Genomic DNA, 17120 nt, shown 5'->3' on the forward strand with positions numbered 1-17120 from the left:
CACACACATGAGGTTAGTCGCTGTTCTTGTACGTTTGTATATGATGCACAACTGAGGAGGTGGTATACACTTGTTGTCTCTTTTCTATTATCATCTCACCTCTGACTGCTCTTACAGCAAAGCAGCTAATTCTTATCTGCTTTAATCTGCTCACCCTTCAGTAAGGTAAAGGCACCCCAGTTGCCAATGGTTTTCCAATGCTTCCCAATTAACTCACTAATGGATGTGTGTCCCAGTTCTCAGCTAACAACTCTCTATGGTCACAGACGGTGGGGGGCTGGGGTTAGAGTTCTGGTGAGGGAAGGCCTACACTGTACCTATTAAAGTTTGATAACATCTAGATTACAATACAGGGTTTTTTCTGAGCAGCTGCAGTACCTTATTTCCATACATGTATAATACAACATTAAAAATTGATAAACACAAGAAAGCTGAGCATGTTTGCTCCCATTAAGAGATTTATCATCACTGTATAGCGGAATATGCCACTCCTTGGTGTTATCAAGCAGGTAACATTTAGTGATAGTATGTCTACATCACTGAAAGCATTTTTAAATCCAACAACATTGGTACATTGCTGCATACAATTTTAAATGAATACCCCAGTTCTTCTTGTAGTGACTTTCCTTTGGACTGCATTGTTGCATTGAGTAGATAGAACAAAGGGCATGCATTTAGAATACGGCAACGATACACACAAGACAACACGTTACAAAATGTAGGTGAATTGGAGAAGTACAAAATTGGATCTTGCAACTCTTATCCCAACTGCCCCATGAAAGGTGGCTTAAAAAATGGGAAAAAAGAAGAGGGTTGTTACATATTTGGAGCAGAGTGGACGTTGCTACAGAGTCTAGCCTCCTGCTGCAACCTTTGCAGCAATTTGGAAGGATTTGAGCCCCCCAACCCTGTGGTTGGGGCTGCACCTGCTGTCATTGTGAATACATAGCCTAGCATTAAGTATTTCCTGCTCTTTCTTTTTAAAGGGTTACAGGATACTGCACACATTGGCACACTCACCTTTGGCTCTGCAGATGAACTACAGCATCTATCAGCTCCAAGCAGCAAGTCAATGGCGAGGGGGTCACAGGAGTGCAGCACACATTGGGCCTCATTACAAGAATGGAGGTAGCCATGCCGCTATTTGCTGCACGGCTACCCCCATTCCGGGTACCGGGTCCGGGTTCCCTGAATGGAGAAATACTGGGCCATTCCAACCTTGGAGGGCCCGGTATTTCCCCATTCAGGGAACCCAGACCCTGCACATCCCCATTCCCATTGAGCCCCCATAGGGCTCAATGGGAATGGGGAGCATGCTAACAACGGGCCAGTTAATGACGGCCCTGTTGTTAGCCTGCTGGGCCACACGCGGGACCCGCTAAGGACGCCTGGTTTTACCACGCCTCCTTACCAGGTCCAGCGAGCAGACCTCGTAATGAGGCGGTAAGGGTTTAACAGGGCCGGCAGCTCTACCGGCCCCGTTAAACCCCTACCGCCAAGGTCATAATGAGGCCCATTTTGTCACCATGCCCTTGGCTTGAGCCCCTTTGCAAATGGACAAAGGTAGCACTGGGGACATTGTAGGTGATTAACATCTCCATATTAGAGGAACACCCTTAACCCCCCACAACCCAGCCCCAAATTGAAATGGGAAGACAAAAAAAGAAAAAAAGGTACTGTACCAGGACTCCAGGCATGAAACAAAATTCAAAATGTCGGCCCTGACAATAGCGCACATTTCAAAGTGCCTATGTGTGTAGAGGTAAAAGAGCAGCATAGTTTGTGATGAGGGCCAGACTGTACTCACTTTACACATGGTCCACCAGTCTACTCTATTGCTTGCGACATGATAATATTAAGAAGTGTAGAGTATGTCAATTCCTATTTCTGCTGTTTGTGATTTAAACTTTGATTTTACAAAGCAAAAAAATAAAAGACAAAATAAACAAACAAAAAAGCCAATAAATGAGGCCCCATGAAAGGCCAACAAAATGAACTTTATTTGATAATGTTAAAACTTAAAAAGAAATAAACTCAGCATTGAATGGCAAAGGAGTTCAAGACATGGCATTAAACCTGGAGCATTTAGCCCTTGTTCGACTCCTCCCCTTGGTCAGCAAGCCTCAGGATTAGTTGCATGCTACACTGCCTATGTCAGCAGTCTGCTTATTTTAATTCTGTGGTTCTGTAATAAAACAAGAAAATACAAAGCCAATGGCCAAAAGAGCACTGCCAGTGGTGATGTTCAAACCCTGCTCTCATGACTGCTCATCCTTTGAGGGCAGCGTTATATCAATTTATCAACCCAATGACGCGAGTGAAGTCAGCAGGCGCGCAGATGAGCTTTAACACATCACCATACATCACCATGCACTCGGCACTGACAGTACTGTGCGTATGGGCAGTGTGGTAGAAACTGTTGAGGATGGGTTCTACAGTAAACAATGCTCCTAGAATATTATTTTCTTATGTTCATGGGTGAGGGTCAGAGGGAACTACCAGACAGTGGTTACACACAGGAATTTGAGAGGAGTGATAATTTAGCATATAACCGCCTGGTGTGAGTACATGCATGATGATAGGACAGTCACAGAGAATAGACATGTATGTTAATATATAGCACTAACTGCAAGGATCACGTCGTCAGGAAAAAGCAGTGCGAGACTCCTGACAGGATGATGAAATAATAATGACTACATTGTATTAGCACATGGAAATCATTATTGACCTCCTCTTAGCCAATCAGAATGTTCAGAGTGCAGTCAATGACTACTGGTATTTAATGAATTCTGAACCTTCTGACTTCAAAAGCAGACATGGAAACAATAATGCAATTTCCAGGCAAGATGCTTTTTAGCAAGACACTTCCTCTCCGAGAACCGCACCACTGGCAGTAGGTGATGCACTGTAACACACATGTGACATGCAAGAGAGAAGAGATGGACAGTTTCATGAAGAAAGGGAAGGTTATCTGGGAAGAGGAGTGTAAGAGATGGGTGGATTAGCACTTTAGCTCAGACATTCGAACAAGGACAACCGAGTTATGAGCTAGAGCCACTGGCACAAGAAAATGAAAGGACATGAAATGGAAAGACCAGATCAGAAAGGACTCAATACCTGAATCAATATCAATTCCAGCTCTACTTGGAGGGCACGCATAGCATGCGTAGGGGCGGAAATACCTGTGGGCAGCGGTGATTCACATAAGTGAATCTGCATACACAAATAGGTCTGCACGCTAGATTTGGTTGTGTGGGGTACACCACCTACAGGTGGTTGGTTGGGCTGTGACGCAATTTTCTCGATGCACATCCCCTGTTCACAAATGTTTGTGCCTTGATGTGCTGCAGTCGTGTTGCTCGTTCCCCTATTCCATGTGCCCCCCTGTTGGAAACAAGCACCCAGGGAAAGTGTAATGATCTCTGCAGTCTACAAAGACCCCCTGGGAGAACTATAGGGCCCCAGATAGATAGGCCCTTGCTTGGCATTGGCTCGGAAACAGACATTTTAAATATAGTTTGCAGTGACAGGACCCTTAAGGCCCATCAATGCAAACATGCCCTTTGACCTATGTGGGTAGGGGCATGACCACAGCCTCCTCAACCACATTGTGGCTGTCTGTGAATATAGATATGGTGGTCGGTAGCACACCTGACACTTAGGCATGCATGGAGGGGCTGAATGAGGATTCCTTGTACCTGTAGCCAGGGCATCCTGTCTCCCATAGGTCAGTTCTGAATCAGGACCTTGATGCAAGAACTGATGGAGTAGAGAGGCAAGGGGCCCATTGCACCTACCATCCACCCTGCCATTTATGCATGAACCTTGACATCGCACCTGCCATCCACCCTGCCATTTGTGCATGAACCTTGACCACTATTTTGAAAAATATGAAAAGACATAGCATCATTCAATAGGGCTATTATGATCTAATAATGCCATCTCCAGGTTGCGACTGCATTTACGAGTCGCGTAGCTTTTAGCATCACTGTTTGTCATCAAGTCACCAGAATGCCACATGGCTCCCTGTATTGTATGTCCAGTATTTGCTTGGCATCTGGCTGTGTTGTTCATACCCAGAAGAAGCTGCCTGTATAGCCTTGAATAATATTTAAAGAATTTCATATTAAGTTGCACGATATATAAATGATATTGTTTTGATTGCTCATAGGACTGAAGGGGGAATATCGAAAGGTGCCACTGTTGGAATCCTCCTTGACTTCACCAGAAGGACCCTGACCTTTTCCATTAATGAAGAGCAGCAAGGGCCTGTGGCCTTTGAAAGTATGGAAGGCCTCTTCTTTCCTGCCATCAGCCTGAACAGAAATGTACAGGTACTGCATCTGGTATTCTTCAAAATGTCATTTGGATCATTTCAACCATGTACCAGCCAACTAGCATTTCTAGGGGCTCTTTCAAAGTTGGTGAAGAAGAACTCTGGGTCTTTGCAGGGTCAATAATTCTGCAATATAAAAGCTAAAATATATGTGTGGATCTTTGTGAAAGCTACAACATCCCATTGTCATTTTGCCTTTTGTTTTTTTTCCTCTTTAGACATTTGTTTTTAGTTCCTTACAGGTGTTGAAAGGCTTATCAAATGGCCACCGCCTGGTGAGTCTGCATCTATGACCTCCTCTGCAGTTGCTGGCCATCGAAGATATGTTTCACCTGATTCTCCATCACTCCTGTTTCTTTTGTCATGAATCTTGAAATCTCCAATGAGATAAAACTGACACTTGTGATGTGGCAGCTCAATTGTCTCCTGGTGTATACTTTGTCAGTGGTCTGCAACCTTTGGCACTCCAGCACTTTTGGAGTATGACTTCCATGATCCCACACCACTGACTCCACTAATTAGGGCTGATGGGATTAAAGTCCAACACATCTGAAGAGCCAAAGGTTGCAGACCGCTGCTTGAGTCTGACTTATCACAATTTTCTAGGTGGGCTGCTTGAAGACCTTCAGGCAAGTGATTCCCTCAGACATCATGTTTGTCCAGACTGTCTTGGTGTATAGGAAGACTCCAGACATATTCGGAAATCACCCTTTCTGATATTACCACACTCAGAGAACCAGGTGAATAAATAGGCTGTTCCACCATCCCCACTGTCATGATACTGAATGGGGCTAGCAAAGACACGTGATCTGCAGAGCTTCTTGAATAAGGGTAGAAGGATGTTTCTACAAGATCTTTTGCCTCATAAATCAGGAAGAGAGATGTTGGCTAATCATTCTCAATAAAATAACGATATAGACTAAACATACACAAAGTGTAAGAATGTTATTGTTAACATGTAGCTTCAACATTACGTTTGGAGTGTTAATCTCTGAATTGTCAACTTTCACTGTCATCAAACTGACAGTCTTTTCAAAGGGGCTTTCTTAATTCTTGCTTTGTTTACAATTAGACTAAACTCGAGCTTTTGCACTCACAGCTTTACATTCCTGACCAATTTGGTCTACTTCGTCCTTGCCGTAGAGTTGCTAGTGCAAAGATTACAATTTCTCCTTGTTCTAGAAACCCTCACCACTTGTTGTCACCTATGAATTTTGAAATGTGTAACTCAGGTCTTAGACTCTAGGCTGCATTCTGAGTATTACAGCAGCGGTAAAAGAATGACAGCAATGGATTTGCTACAAAAAGACCCACAGAAGGCTGTCTGAATATACTGACGGGGTTAGTGTGGGCAGCTGCTAAACATATATACAACAAAGAAGGCCCCTGTCAAGTCAAGAGTGTGTTTCAGATATCTCTACAACACTACAAATATGTGTTTCTGTGATTAGGCGACTTATCCTTTTGAAGTACAACTCTGATGAAATACCACAAACGCCCATGTCACATTTGAATATAAACCTATTCATACACCAAACTCTATATACACCACAAGTACAAAGAGACAATCAATTATTCAAAAGAAATGTTGATGTTCAGCGAAGTTCAGTCAACAGGCTGTGTGTCTATTCCATTGTCATTGTAATCAGAACCAGCCTGACATGCCTCAATCCCTCAGGGTTTTGTGGATCTCCTTCGGAAGCAAAAACAATTATTGGTGGTGTGATTAATCGGAGGGAACAAATCACTCTCAAACCATTAAAATGTATGATTGTAACAGTGACAGAGAATTATTTATCTTTCACTAACCTCCACAAATCGGGCAATGTCCGATATGTGAGAGAAATGTTTTTAAGGAACTCCTGTTCCAAATTGCCTCAAAAACTAGACAAGGATCTAGTAAGACAACATAAGGGAACCCCTTACAGTGAGGTACTTTGGGGTAAGGTGATATATATTCACACAACTGTACCTCGACATTCCGTCTCTTTTTTTTCTTTTTTTCTAATTTCTCACAATTTGGATTGTTTTATTGCACTAAATGCCAAACTTGAACATCTCTTGGTTCACTTTGAAAAGCCAATCGGGACAAATATTTCATTGTTTTTTCAATTTTCTGCGTTATTTATTTTTCATTCTTTTCTCTTTTGTTTAACATTTCATTTTTTTCTCTTTACTTTTGTTTGTCATTTAATTTTCTGCATTCATTATTTGGCGACAATATACATACAAATTCCACATTACATGGACAAATGAACATCTTCTAATCAATAGCTCATAACCCCTAGTGTTCATACATTGTTCTGACACCTGGGTCACATTCATTAACATACATTTCACAACACTTCTAACATGAATTCTGACCAACACTGGTATCGTGACTTCTAGCCGCAGTTACTGCAGCCTCCTTCAACTTGTGAACTAAAGCCCACTACAACATGTGTAAACACTGTTACATTCAGGCCTACGTCTCCTATGGAACAAAATGTTCCTACAATGTGTTTCTAAATCAGTTGAGTGATGTTCCGATGGTGCTACAAATAAGCCACCTTCCTCAGGACCTTCTTTTGTATGCAGACCCTGAAAAGCAACAACAGATGTGTATGAGACTGTCATCGAAAAATATTGAAAAGCAACTATTTACATCAGTGAATCATGGCTTCTTTGAACTCTGTGATCTAGTAACTAAAGTACTAACCTTGTATAGTACTAAATAATCTCCAGTTCATTTTGTTCTGAAAGACTTGTGCTTCCAGTCTATGGTCTGTGAACTATAGACAATGAATAATTATGTGTAAGTGGAATTGTATCCAGTAAACATTACATTAACCTACAGACTCTATCATAGCCTGTAGTTGCAAATCCTTACCCTTTGTTGATAACTTCTAAATGCATGCAAGGTTCTTCATATAGGTGGGAACATCTCATGTTCATTCTTCCTGCCGGGACAATACAACCTGAGCTGCCATGTGTTATACCTAAAAAATTAATAATAGTGTGTCTGATAACCCATGTGATCGCAGGATGAAAACAAAAATCATCACATTCTTACTTTTATTGCATTTACTCGTGCCTGTTTTTAGAAAAACAATTGGTTTATTTGTTTTTATCCACTCCCGAGAATGGCACTTAAACGATCTAAAAAATCTGAAGGAACATTTGACCCACGCCCAATTCCAAAAACAATTGCCTAAAATATTTATTTGGCATTTGAGGCAAATTGTGGGGCATCACCCTTGTGGCACATGCACAATATGCAGATTCACTCGCAAAAGTACCTCCTTTATAGTGTAAGATAAAGCTTGGTCTTTAAAACATTTCACAAATTGTAAAACAATAAATGCCATATACTGCATACAATGCCCTTGTGGTATGAAATATATTGGCCAAACATCGAGACCGGTTTGCAAGAGAATAGATGAGCACCGTTCACGCATTAGGCGCAAAATACTGACAGCTCCACTAGTCTCCCAGTACATCAGCATGCAGCATACATCTGATGATATGATATGGTGGGTAATAGATTGTGTAAAGAATTCTGCAAATACAACCAGGGCGCTCCGACACAAGCAATCCTGGTGGATACACAAATTGGGAACCAATGTGACAGGTCTAAATGAGGAACTTGTTTTCAAATGACCAGACACAATCAGAGTGCACATGAGTAGCTCTAGCAATACAAGGCTGCAAGAACAAGGCACCTCTCTAAAAAAATTGGCTCCAACGCCACAGCATCATGGGCCCTGGTGAAAGGTCAGGATGAATAGGATGAGAGCCGATGTAAGTTCCAAAAGAGGCAATCACCTTAGATCCCCACGCATTATCCAGGTAACACCGTGCTCTCCCCTCGCACATAGATTTCTCCGAGTAGGGAAGGTCGGCTAGAACAGACCAGCATTAGAAAAGATAAAGCTCGCCCTCTCATGCAAAAAACAGTCACCTGGTGCTTACATCATATTTCGACAACTACTTACAGAAGCGGCATCGGATACACCAGAACACATTAATTTATTGAGAGTAGACATATGTGCAAAGAAGCATAGAGGGATTGGTGAGGAGTAGCCACATCAAACTGCAAATTAAGACACCACAAGAATCCCCACCACGCAAATAATGTATTACTATATGAAATAAAATTATGTATACTCAGTTAACAACCTGCTTTGGGTCATCGACTGAACGATTCAGCACAAATTATTGAAAATAACAGAGGCACGAGTTACTAGGCGAGGGTAAGCTCCATTGGGGGCACATATGTGCAGGCCCAAGATTTCCAGGGGCAACGGAACACTGTTTCTTGAGCAAAGCTGGCGCATGCGCAGGGCAGCGCTGCTGCAGAAACAGTTGCTGAAGGAACGTGGAAAAAGACATGTCAAGCCAGAACACAGGAACAGAGATATAGAGTATGTTTTTATCACATAGAAATTAGGAATAGTATAGATCTCGCCACGAGATTAGGAGCATGAGACACAAAGCACTCTCTTTGTGTCCGTCTCCCCCACAGAATCGCCCTCAGTTAACAAGAATGCCGCGAGGCGAGTGCTCCAGTCTGAATTACAAGCAGACGGAAGCAATCTAGTGAACAACGTTAACGGAAATCAGAGATTCCTATAGGTAGGCCATTTATCCGGAAAAAAAATTGGACAGTGTAAGACAGTCTCTTTGCAAGCAGGGACAAGTCCCAGACAGGGGCATATAACAATAAACATGCATAAATAGGAAAATATAAAAAAACAAATAAACCAACATTTTAATAAAAAAATACGCACAAGTAAATTCAATAAAAGTAAGAAGGTGATGATTTTTGTTTTCATTCGATAATCACATGAGTTATCAGATACACAATTATTAATTTTGTAGGTATAAGACATGGCAACTCAGGTTGCATTGTCCCGGTAGGAAGACTGAACATCAGATGCTCCCACCTATATGAAGACCCTTGCATGCCTTTAGAGGGACCCAACACAGGCTAAGGATTTGCACCTACAGGCTATGATAGTGTCTGTAGGTAAATTTAATGTGTACTGGATATAATTCCACTTACACTTAATTATTCATTGTCAACAGGTCACAGACCATAGACTGGATGCACAAGTCTTGCAGAACAAAATGAACTGAAGATTATTTTGGTAAACAGTGTTTATATCGAATCTTTTATATAGAATGCCCATATATCAAATATTTTATATTGAAACATTTTATAGGGAATGCATTTTGGGTGGCGTAAAAGCTTAAATATTTTGGGGAAACAGCCCCCCCCCCAAAAAAAAAAATAGTGCATTCACTATAAAATATTAAAATATAAACTATTCGATATATGGGCATTCTTTATAAATTACTTCGATATAAAGACATGTAACCATTATTTTGTACTATACAAGGTTAGTACTTTAGTTACTAGATCACAGAGTTCAAAGAAGCTCTGATTCACTGATGTAAACAGTTGTTTTTTTTATATTTTTAGATGACAGGCTCATATACATCTGTTGTTGCTTTTCATGGTCTCCATACAAAAGAAGGTCCTGTGGAAGGTGGCTTATCTGTAGCACCATCGAAACGTCACTTAACTGATTTAGGAACACATTGTAGGAAAATTGAGTTCCATAGGAGACACAGACCTGAATGCAAAAGAACAGAGTTTACACAGGTGTTGTAGTGGGCTTTAGTTCCCGGGGTGAAGGAGGCTGCAGTAACAGTGGCTAGAAGTCACGATAGCAGTGATGGTCAGAATTCATGTTGTGAATTGTATGTTAAAGAATGTGACCCCAGGTGTCAGAAAAATCTATGAACACTAGGGGTTGTGAGTTATTGATTAGATCTTAATTTCTCTATATAATGTGGAAGTTGTATGTATATTGTCGCCAAATAATGAATGCAGAAAATGAAAAGAAAAACAAAAGTAAAGAGAATAAAATGAAATGTTAAACAAAAGAGAAAAGAATGAATCCTGCGACAAAATAAATAGCACAATAAATTGAAAAAGAAATCCAAATTGTGAGTAATGAGAAAAAAAGTGATGGCACGTTCAGGTACAGTTGTGTGACTATATAAGGACCTAGCAAAAACAAATGTAACTATGTCATCCTCAGCACACTCAATAAAGTTAGGACTGGCTAACAATTTTTAAAGAGTGTGCCATTTCTCATCTGGAAAATAATTGTGCTGCCTACGTCCTCAGCGGATTAAAAGCCATGGTGACTGAAAAGAAAACGAGTAAAGATATGAAATGCAATCAGGTAGCATAAAATCCACATGAACATTGAAATCATGTGACAGATTCATTGTAAATTAAGTACTCTACTCACAAATGGTTTGCTGTTTTCAAAAGGCAGCTTGCGAAATCCTCTAAAGGCAGCTAGTTGCTGATATGCAATTGAAAGAAAACTTACTGCTGCAAAAAAGCAGGTTTTTCATGGTTGTGCAGCCATGTCTAGAACAACTAGACCGCTAAAGGCATACCTGCTCTCTGTATAACACAGTGCCATATTAGTAATTGAAAACTCAGAAACCAGCTCAAATAATCACGTTAGTAGCTAGGGAGATTACTAATTATACGATTGAGTACAATCATTAATCTTGTGAAAAACAATTGTTGCTCGAGAAGAACATTATATGGTTTAATATGTGTATTGATAAGTGTGTTCTAATCTGTTCTATTAAGTTAAGCAACAGCTCTGCCTCCTTGCAAAGAAAATCTAGTCTATGGTTTCATTGCAAAAGGTTAACAAGATAGCAACATTGTAAAATACTTTTTTGTTGTTGCAGGTAACCCTCCATACTGGACTACCAATCCCTGACTTCTATAACACAAGGTCATCTCTGCAGGCTTAGGGGAACATCTGTGGTCATTTGCTGAGCTGGAGTTCCAAGCAAACCAAAAAAAGAAGAAAAATACAAAATAAAAAAAGAAGAATGAACAAACTTGTCTTTCTTACCTGCAGTATTTGTACTCCACAGCTGTGCAGCACACTGTACATTTTTGGCATTTCTAAAAGCATCACACGCATATATACTTTGATAATTAGCTCTTGCGGCTGGTAAAGTACCTAGATGGCTCTTCACGTTACTGTCAATTTTTTAAGTTAAAAATGTCGTCCAGTCAACCAGGTAAGCTGCGATTTGTTTTTCATAAACTTTTCCAATATTAGGCAGAATTAAAAATAACGAAAAGAATTGAAGCTAAGGAGTTTGCCGTTACAAATTCTCCATCATGATGTTAATGGCGCATAGTCGTTTAGAGACGTGCCAGCAGACATCAGTTTGGATTGCCAATTAGGGTAAAAACGTATCACAGGAGGAATTATCCCATCTTTTGCACAGCATAAACGGAAAAGACATGCGCCAAAAAAGAAACACATTGCTTTGGCAATATAATGAATGGTGCCACTTTTGCAGCGGTGCAAATGCAGTTTGCGCCAGGGAAGAAATTGCCCATGTGCAAGTATGTATTGTTTCAATAATTTTTTTCCCCTCCTTGTGAATTTTTGCCTGATGTAAAACTGTGCAAAATGGCCCTGCACCAATGAATTTTTTCTGTGATACTGGCCCCATTGCCTTGAAAACAAGTTTCTGATAGAGGTTTGGAACATAATTGGAACAAGGAACAAGAATGGCAGTTGGAAAAAGTAAGCATTGAAAATCAATATGCTATGTGCCCAAAGGGGTGGGGGGGTGGAGTTTCGAAAGCTTTCTTTTTGTTGTTAGTAGGATTCAGGGTAAATTAACACAGGGGCAGGATTAACATCCTAGTGGATCTCTCATTTAAACAATAGTATAAAGCAAAATTGTGACGCCATATTCCTGTGGGTTTACACAATGTCCATTTTATATTTCTGTTTCTTTCACAAATCAAGCCTTAAAAATCTGACATCTCTTGCTGTTGAAAACGCTTAAAGTGGAATTATTATTGTAGTTTAAACAGTGGGGATAGCATTGCTTGTTACCAAGGAAACCCACACTTAAATATGGGGCTGCTTCTGAACCATAGTGCATGGAATACTCATTCTCAGGAAGATGTACACTTGTTGCCATACCTGTACACGCGTGCCTATGAAAACGAACAATAAACCAATGTACTTTGCAAACACAGACTTTCGGCGAAATGAAAAAAACATTGTAATTCAGTATGAATCAGTTTGACTTTATGTTTGACAAGAACATTGTTTATGTTTACAGCTTCAGTTATTTTAGACATTGCATGCTGCATGTTGCTAAACCTTAAGCCCACTGAGAACCCCAAAAGCTCCAAATTAGGTTTCAGAGTAGGGGCAGCAGGTGGAGGGGGGGGCGTTATACTTAGTTGTCATATAACTTGCCAGGGTACCAGTACTTTTTTTTTGCAAATAGGTACTTTTTCAGAAAGAAAAAAAAAAGTTGACCAATAAACTTTCCAGCCAAAAGAAATATATGTAAATAGGTGATCATTTTACCATAAATGTTAATTATATTTAGAAAGAGTACTGCTTTGTTAAAATGTTACAGAAGTACTGAGTTTAACTAATTTATTGAATGGGTGCTACCGTGTTCAAATCTTCATGTTAGTTGACTTCAGCTGAAGAGGATTCCTGTTGCAGGACAACGCTGCTGTTACTTTTTTTTTGTTGATGAGACTCAATGGCTGGGCCACTCCGGACTCATTTTTATTACATTGTAATTCCCTGTTCCTTATGGTGTTCATTATGCTTACCTGAATTTAAGTGACTTGTGAGATGTAGTTTACACTGTATTGCAGTTATAGCGGGATACGGCTGCTGTACTGAAGAAACGTATGTTTGCTGTTCCAATAAACTACTTTTGCAAGAGACCTACAGAGCTGCCGGCTTTCTTAGCAAGGGTTCGAGAAAATCGATATATGTCACCATGGCTCGTTCTTCGTTTTTCGCCTCCCTCTCTTCTCTGTGTCATCATTTGCTACACCAATGTCATAATTGTGAATCAACAACAATAAACATCTACTGGAGTGAGGGAGTGACGGAAGCCTTTTCGACGGACACTACTTTTCTTTTCATTTTGTAAAAATTGTTCTGTGCAATTAAATAAAAAAAAAAATAAAATAAAAAAAAGTCACAAGAGGAACCGATGCACACAATAAATACCCAAATTAAAAAAGCAAACAGTAGTGATTATAGAGTGTCCAGTTTCACTCCCATGTAATTCCATAAAGCAGCCTGTGCAAGATAGGCTGTCTCAGATGCAACAGCACAAATGAAGTGCAAGAAGAAGACAACCGTCCTTTCCTCTCAGGACTCCAATGCTTTCCTATGGAAATTAGATTAGAACACGTATATGTGCACGTTCGGAGCGCAGTTAAAGGGTTAAAACTGTGACACCCAGTGGTAATCGTGGCAATGAGGTGGACTCTGCATATTGGATCTCATGAATTTGCTCCACTCAGGGAGTGCTTGGAAGCAATAAGCGAGGTAATGTTTTGTCGGCTCGACTAAAGGCCTTCACCAAGTAAATGGCCTTTGCTATCAGACACATAAGGATTAACATCAGCATTTACACATTGCAATCTCTTTGATGTTCTACATGTTAGCACCTGTGTTTTAATATACTACACCGGGCAGATCTGTAGTTGAGCAAGAAACATTTAAGTCTGGCCCAGATCATGTCTTCATATCTACAAATTATGAAGCAGTAAAGGGGAGAGGTAGACTATTGGACCGCCTCTGCAAATGTCCCCATTAGTGACGTGATTTCCTGGCCAGAGGTTAGGCTGAAAACATCTTCTCTCTAAAATAGATGTTATTTCCTTTCACATTAAGTAACAGATTTGACAGAATCCCTTCGTTTGGATGTGTTTTTTTTTTTTTTAATAAAGTACAATGTGTTAAGATGGCCTGTAAAGTCCCAAATTACACAGAGGTTCTGGAATCTGTCAAACCACACTAAATAATGGAAATAGGCTAAGTGCAAGGCAAACCCCAGCTTTATTATCATCAAAACAGAACAGGGACAGCATACACGCATGGAATTCTTGGCGCTCTCGCTCCTTACATAGAAAACTATGGTTTATATAGTCAACATTTGGCATAGCTGACATCATACAGTAATCTTAATTACCAAAAACCTACAGGGGACGTGGATTGGTTAGTGACTGTGATTACATATACATTCTATAGGGGTTACATTTCTAATTGGGTAACGCTTGTCTGATGGCGCCTACTGACAACACTTCTAAATTGATAAAGATATAAAGACATCATCTCTGCAATAGGTAATTGGCTGACACCTTACTGCATGGGTGGTGTAACATTGGGGGTTTTCATTGGTTGGCTTCATACTGGTCGTCAAGATATGAGTCAGACAGGAGTAGGGGGAAGAGAGGTCCACAGACTGCTTTCCTTTCATAAAGAAGATACCATCCCTCAGTTCTAGGCCAGGAGCCAGGGTGATCTCTTTATATTTGGCCTTGTGCGGCGTCTTGTGTCTGAGTGTATGTATAAGGAGTAAGGCATGTGTCCTATCTGTGTTTGTTGCTAAGAGAGCGTTCTTCAATTATGGGTCACGTGTGATGGGACCATGTTTAGAATTATTTCACTCTGCATTTATTGGGATTTTAGCTAATATTAATGTGAGTGTTATGGTTTATTTTACCACAGCGGACACTATTGAGTTATTCTGCGTGGATTTCTCTTGTCTTATAACTGCATGCACCTGGATAAAATGGTTGGTTGTGCTCTTCTAAACTTTAATCTGGGAGTACAAGTCTGCATCCTGGAAATTGCCATCTCGTGCCTTCTCTGCGACGTTATGGTGGCGTTATGTGCCGGGGAATAGCCAGTCACGTGACACTAGTAAACACCGAAGGACTTGCTATAGTGGCCGGATCTTCAATGAATCAATTGGAGGTGGGGTGTTTTCAATGTCATTAACTTTGGCAGGATCTGGCGACACGCCTTGTGCACTAAAAATGTACCCAAAGAAGCTTAATTCTTCTTTTCCGAATTCACATTTTTCTGCATTTAGGGTTAATCCAGAGTCTTTCAGTCTTCGTAACACTGCTGCCAGGCGCTCAAGATGTTCATTTTCATTGGATGCATATACGATGATATCGTCACTAATGTTCATCGTTCCTTCCAAGCCAGTGAGGACTTTCCTAATTTCATGTTGGAATACCTCAGCAGCTGACGATATTCCAAAGTTTAACCTTTTATAACGTCATAGCCCAAGGTGGGAGGAGAATGTTGTGATATATCTCGACTCCTTGGCCAGTTTGAGCTGGTGATATCCAGATCTGAGATCAAGTTTACTGAATATAGTCGCACCTGTTAGGTCAACAATAAGTTCATCGATAGTCGGTGTGATATGTCGTTCTCTTCCAATGGCTCCATTGGGAAGCCGCATATCAATACATATTCGTACTGCGTTGGGTTGTTTTGGTTTTTTTGCAACCACCATGGGGGACACCCACAGAGTCGATCCTGACGTTTTCTATATGATACCTGCTGCTTCAAGTTTGTCTAGTTCCTTCCTTACAGCTTTCCTCATGTGAAATGGTACTCGGCGATGGCGTACTGCTTTCGGTTCAATAGTGGGGTCAATGTGGAGTTTAATGGATCTGCCTTTAAGACACCCAATTCCTTGAAATACGCTGTGATATTGCTTTATCAACTTGTCAATCTTTCCACACTGGATGTTGAAAGCAAAATGAATTAATTTCAGTTTTTCAGCGGTTCTACAACTTAGCAATGTTTCACAACCAGCATCAACTACATAAACTCGGGCTCTGTACGTGGCATTGTTGTGGGCAAAATCAGACTTAAATGATCCTTGCACAGGCAGTGGTTTCTTACAGGCATAGGCATATAATCTGACCTTTCTTTCTTGAAGTTTAGGCTTGACATGAAGTTTGTTAAATGCCGACACTGGCATTACATTGACAGTTGCTCCTGTATCAATGACTACACGCAGTGGTTCTCCATCTGAAATAACAGTATATGATAGTCTTTTCCGTTGTCTAGGCTGTTTTGGCTCTACAGCGGATATGAGGTGTATACGATGCACTCGTTTGCTGTTTTTTTTTCCACTTGTCGTGATCTCTTCCATCAGGGGATGTAACATCCTCACTGTCTTCACTTTCACTTGAATCTGGTGATCTCTGGGAATGGTCTACTGCTCTTGCCCTTCCTTTCCTTCCTGTTTGACAAGGTATTTCTCGGGGGGCAAATTTCTTCCTGCGCCCATAAATTTACCATGGTGTTTGATCTCTTTCACTTTTGTTCGGCGGGTTCATACAGACAGCTGCATAATGGTTAAGACGATTACATTTTCTGCAGGTTGTACCCTATGCAGGACAGGATTCTCCTCTGTGCCACGGGCCTCCACACTATTTACATGTAGAATTTCTCCCTTGTGGCCTTGGGTTTCTGTTGGAGTTTCTTCTTCGTTCTCCTTGTTCGCTTGTATTTTTATTTTTTGATATAGCAGCAATCTCTTATGTTGGTTTTGGGTTGTCAATGGGGAGTCTTTGGATTGCCGCCTCAATTACTGCTACTTGGTCTTCTGTTTGTTCACGCAGGCATGCCATTTCTAAAATTCGAGACAGGCTTACATTCTTCTCTGACATTATTTTGAAGACGAATAGCAAATTCTTTATTAGGGAATTCACAACCAACTGCCATCTCACGCAGTCGTGCATGGAATTTGTCTACTGTCTCTTTTTCACGTTGTCTAGCCATGCAGAAGTGAAAACGTTCATAGTCTGGATTGAGTTCAGGTTTGAACATGTTAGTTAACGCATTCTTTGCAGCATCATAGTTGTCTTCAGCTCCTCTGTCTG

At 40.7% G+C, this 17120-nt stretch overlaps 1 protein-coding gene across 13 annotated transcripts in view; it reads left to right on the forward strand.

Annotated features, from left to right (window-relative positions):
- The window catches only part of TRIM9 (tripartite motif containing 9), a 554912-nt gene extending 541728 nt beyond the window's left edge, over window positions 1-13184 (forward strand). For all 13 annotated transcript variants that reach the window (XM_069638944.1, XM_069638942.1, XM_069638945.1 and 10 more), the window contains 2 exons: window positions 4172-4334; window positions 11102-13184. In XM_069638944.1, the coding sequence (XP_069495045.1) occupies window positions 4172-4334; window positions 11102-11167 (229 nt within the window). In that variant the 3' untranslated portion in view covers window positions 11168-13184. The remainder of the gene's footprint in view (window positions 1-4171; window positions 4335-11101) is intronic.
- The last annotated feature ends 3936 nt before the right edge of the window (window positions 13185-17120 follow it).

This window comes from Ambystoma mexicanum, chromosome 14 (assembly GCF_040938575.1).
Source record: "Ambystoma mexicanum isolate Mex_15411 chromosome 14, UKY_AmexF1_1, whole genome shotgun sequence".
Lineage (NCBI taxonomy): Eukaryota > Metazoa > Chordata > Amphibia > Caudata > Ambystomatidae > Ambystoma > Ambystoma mexicanum.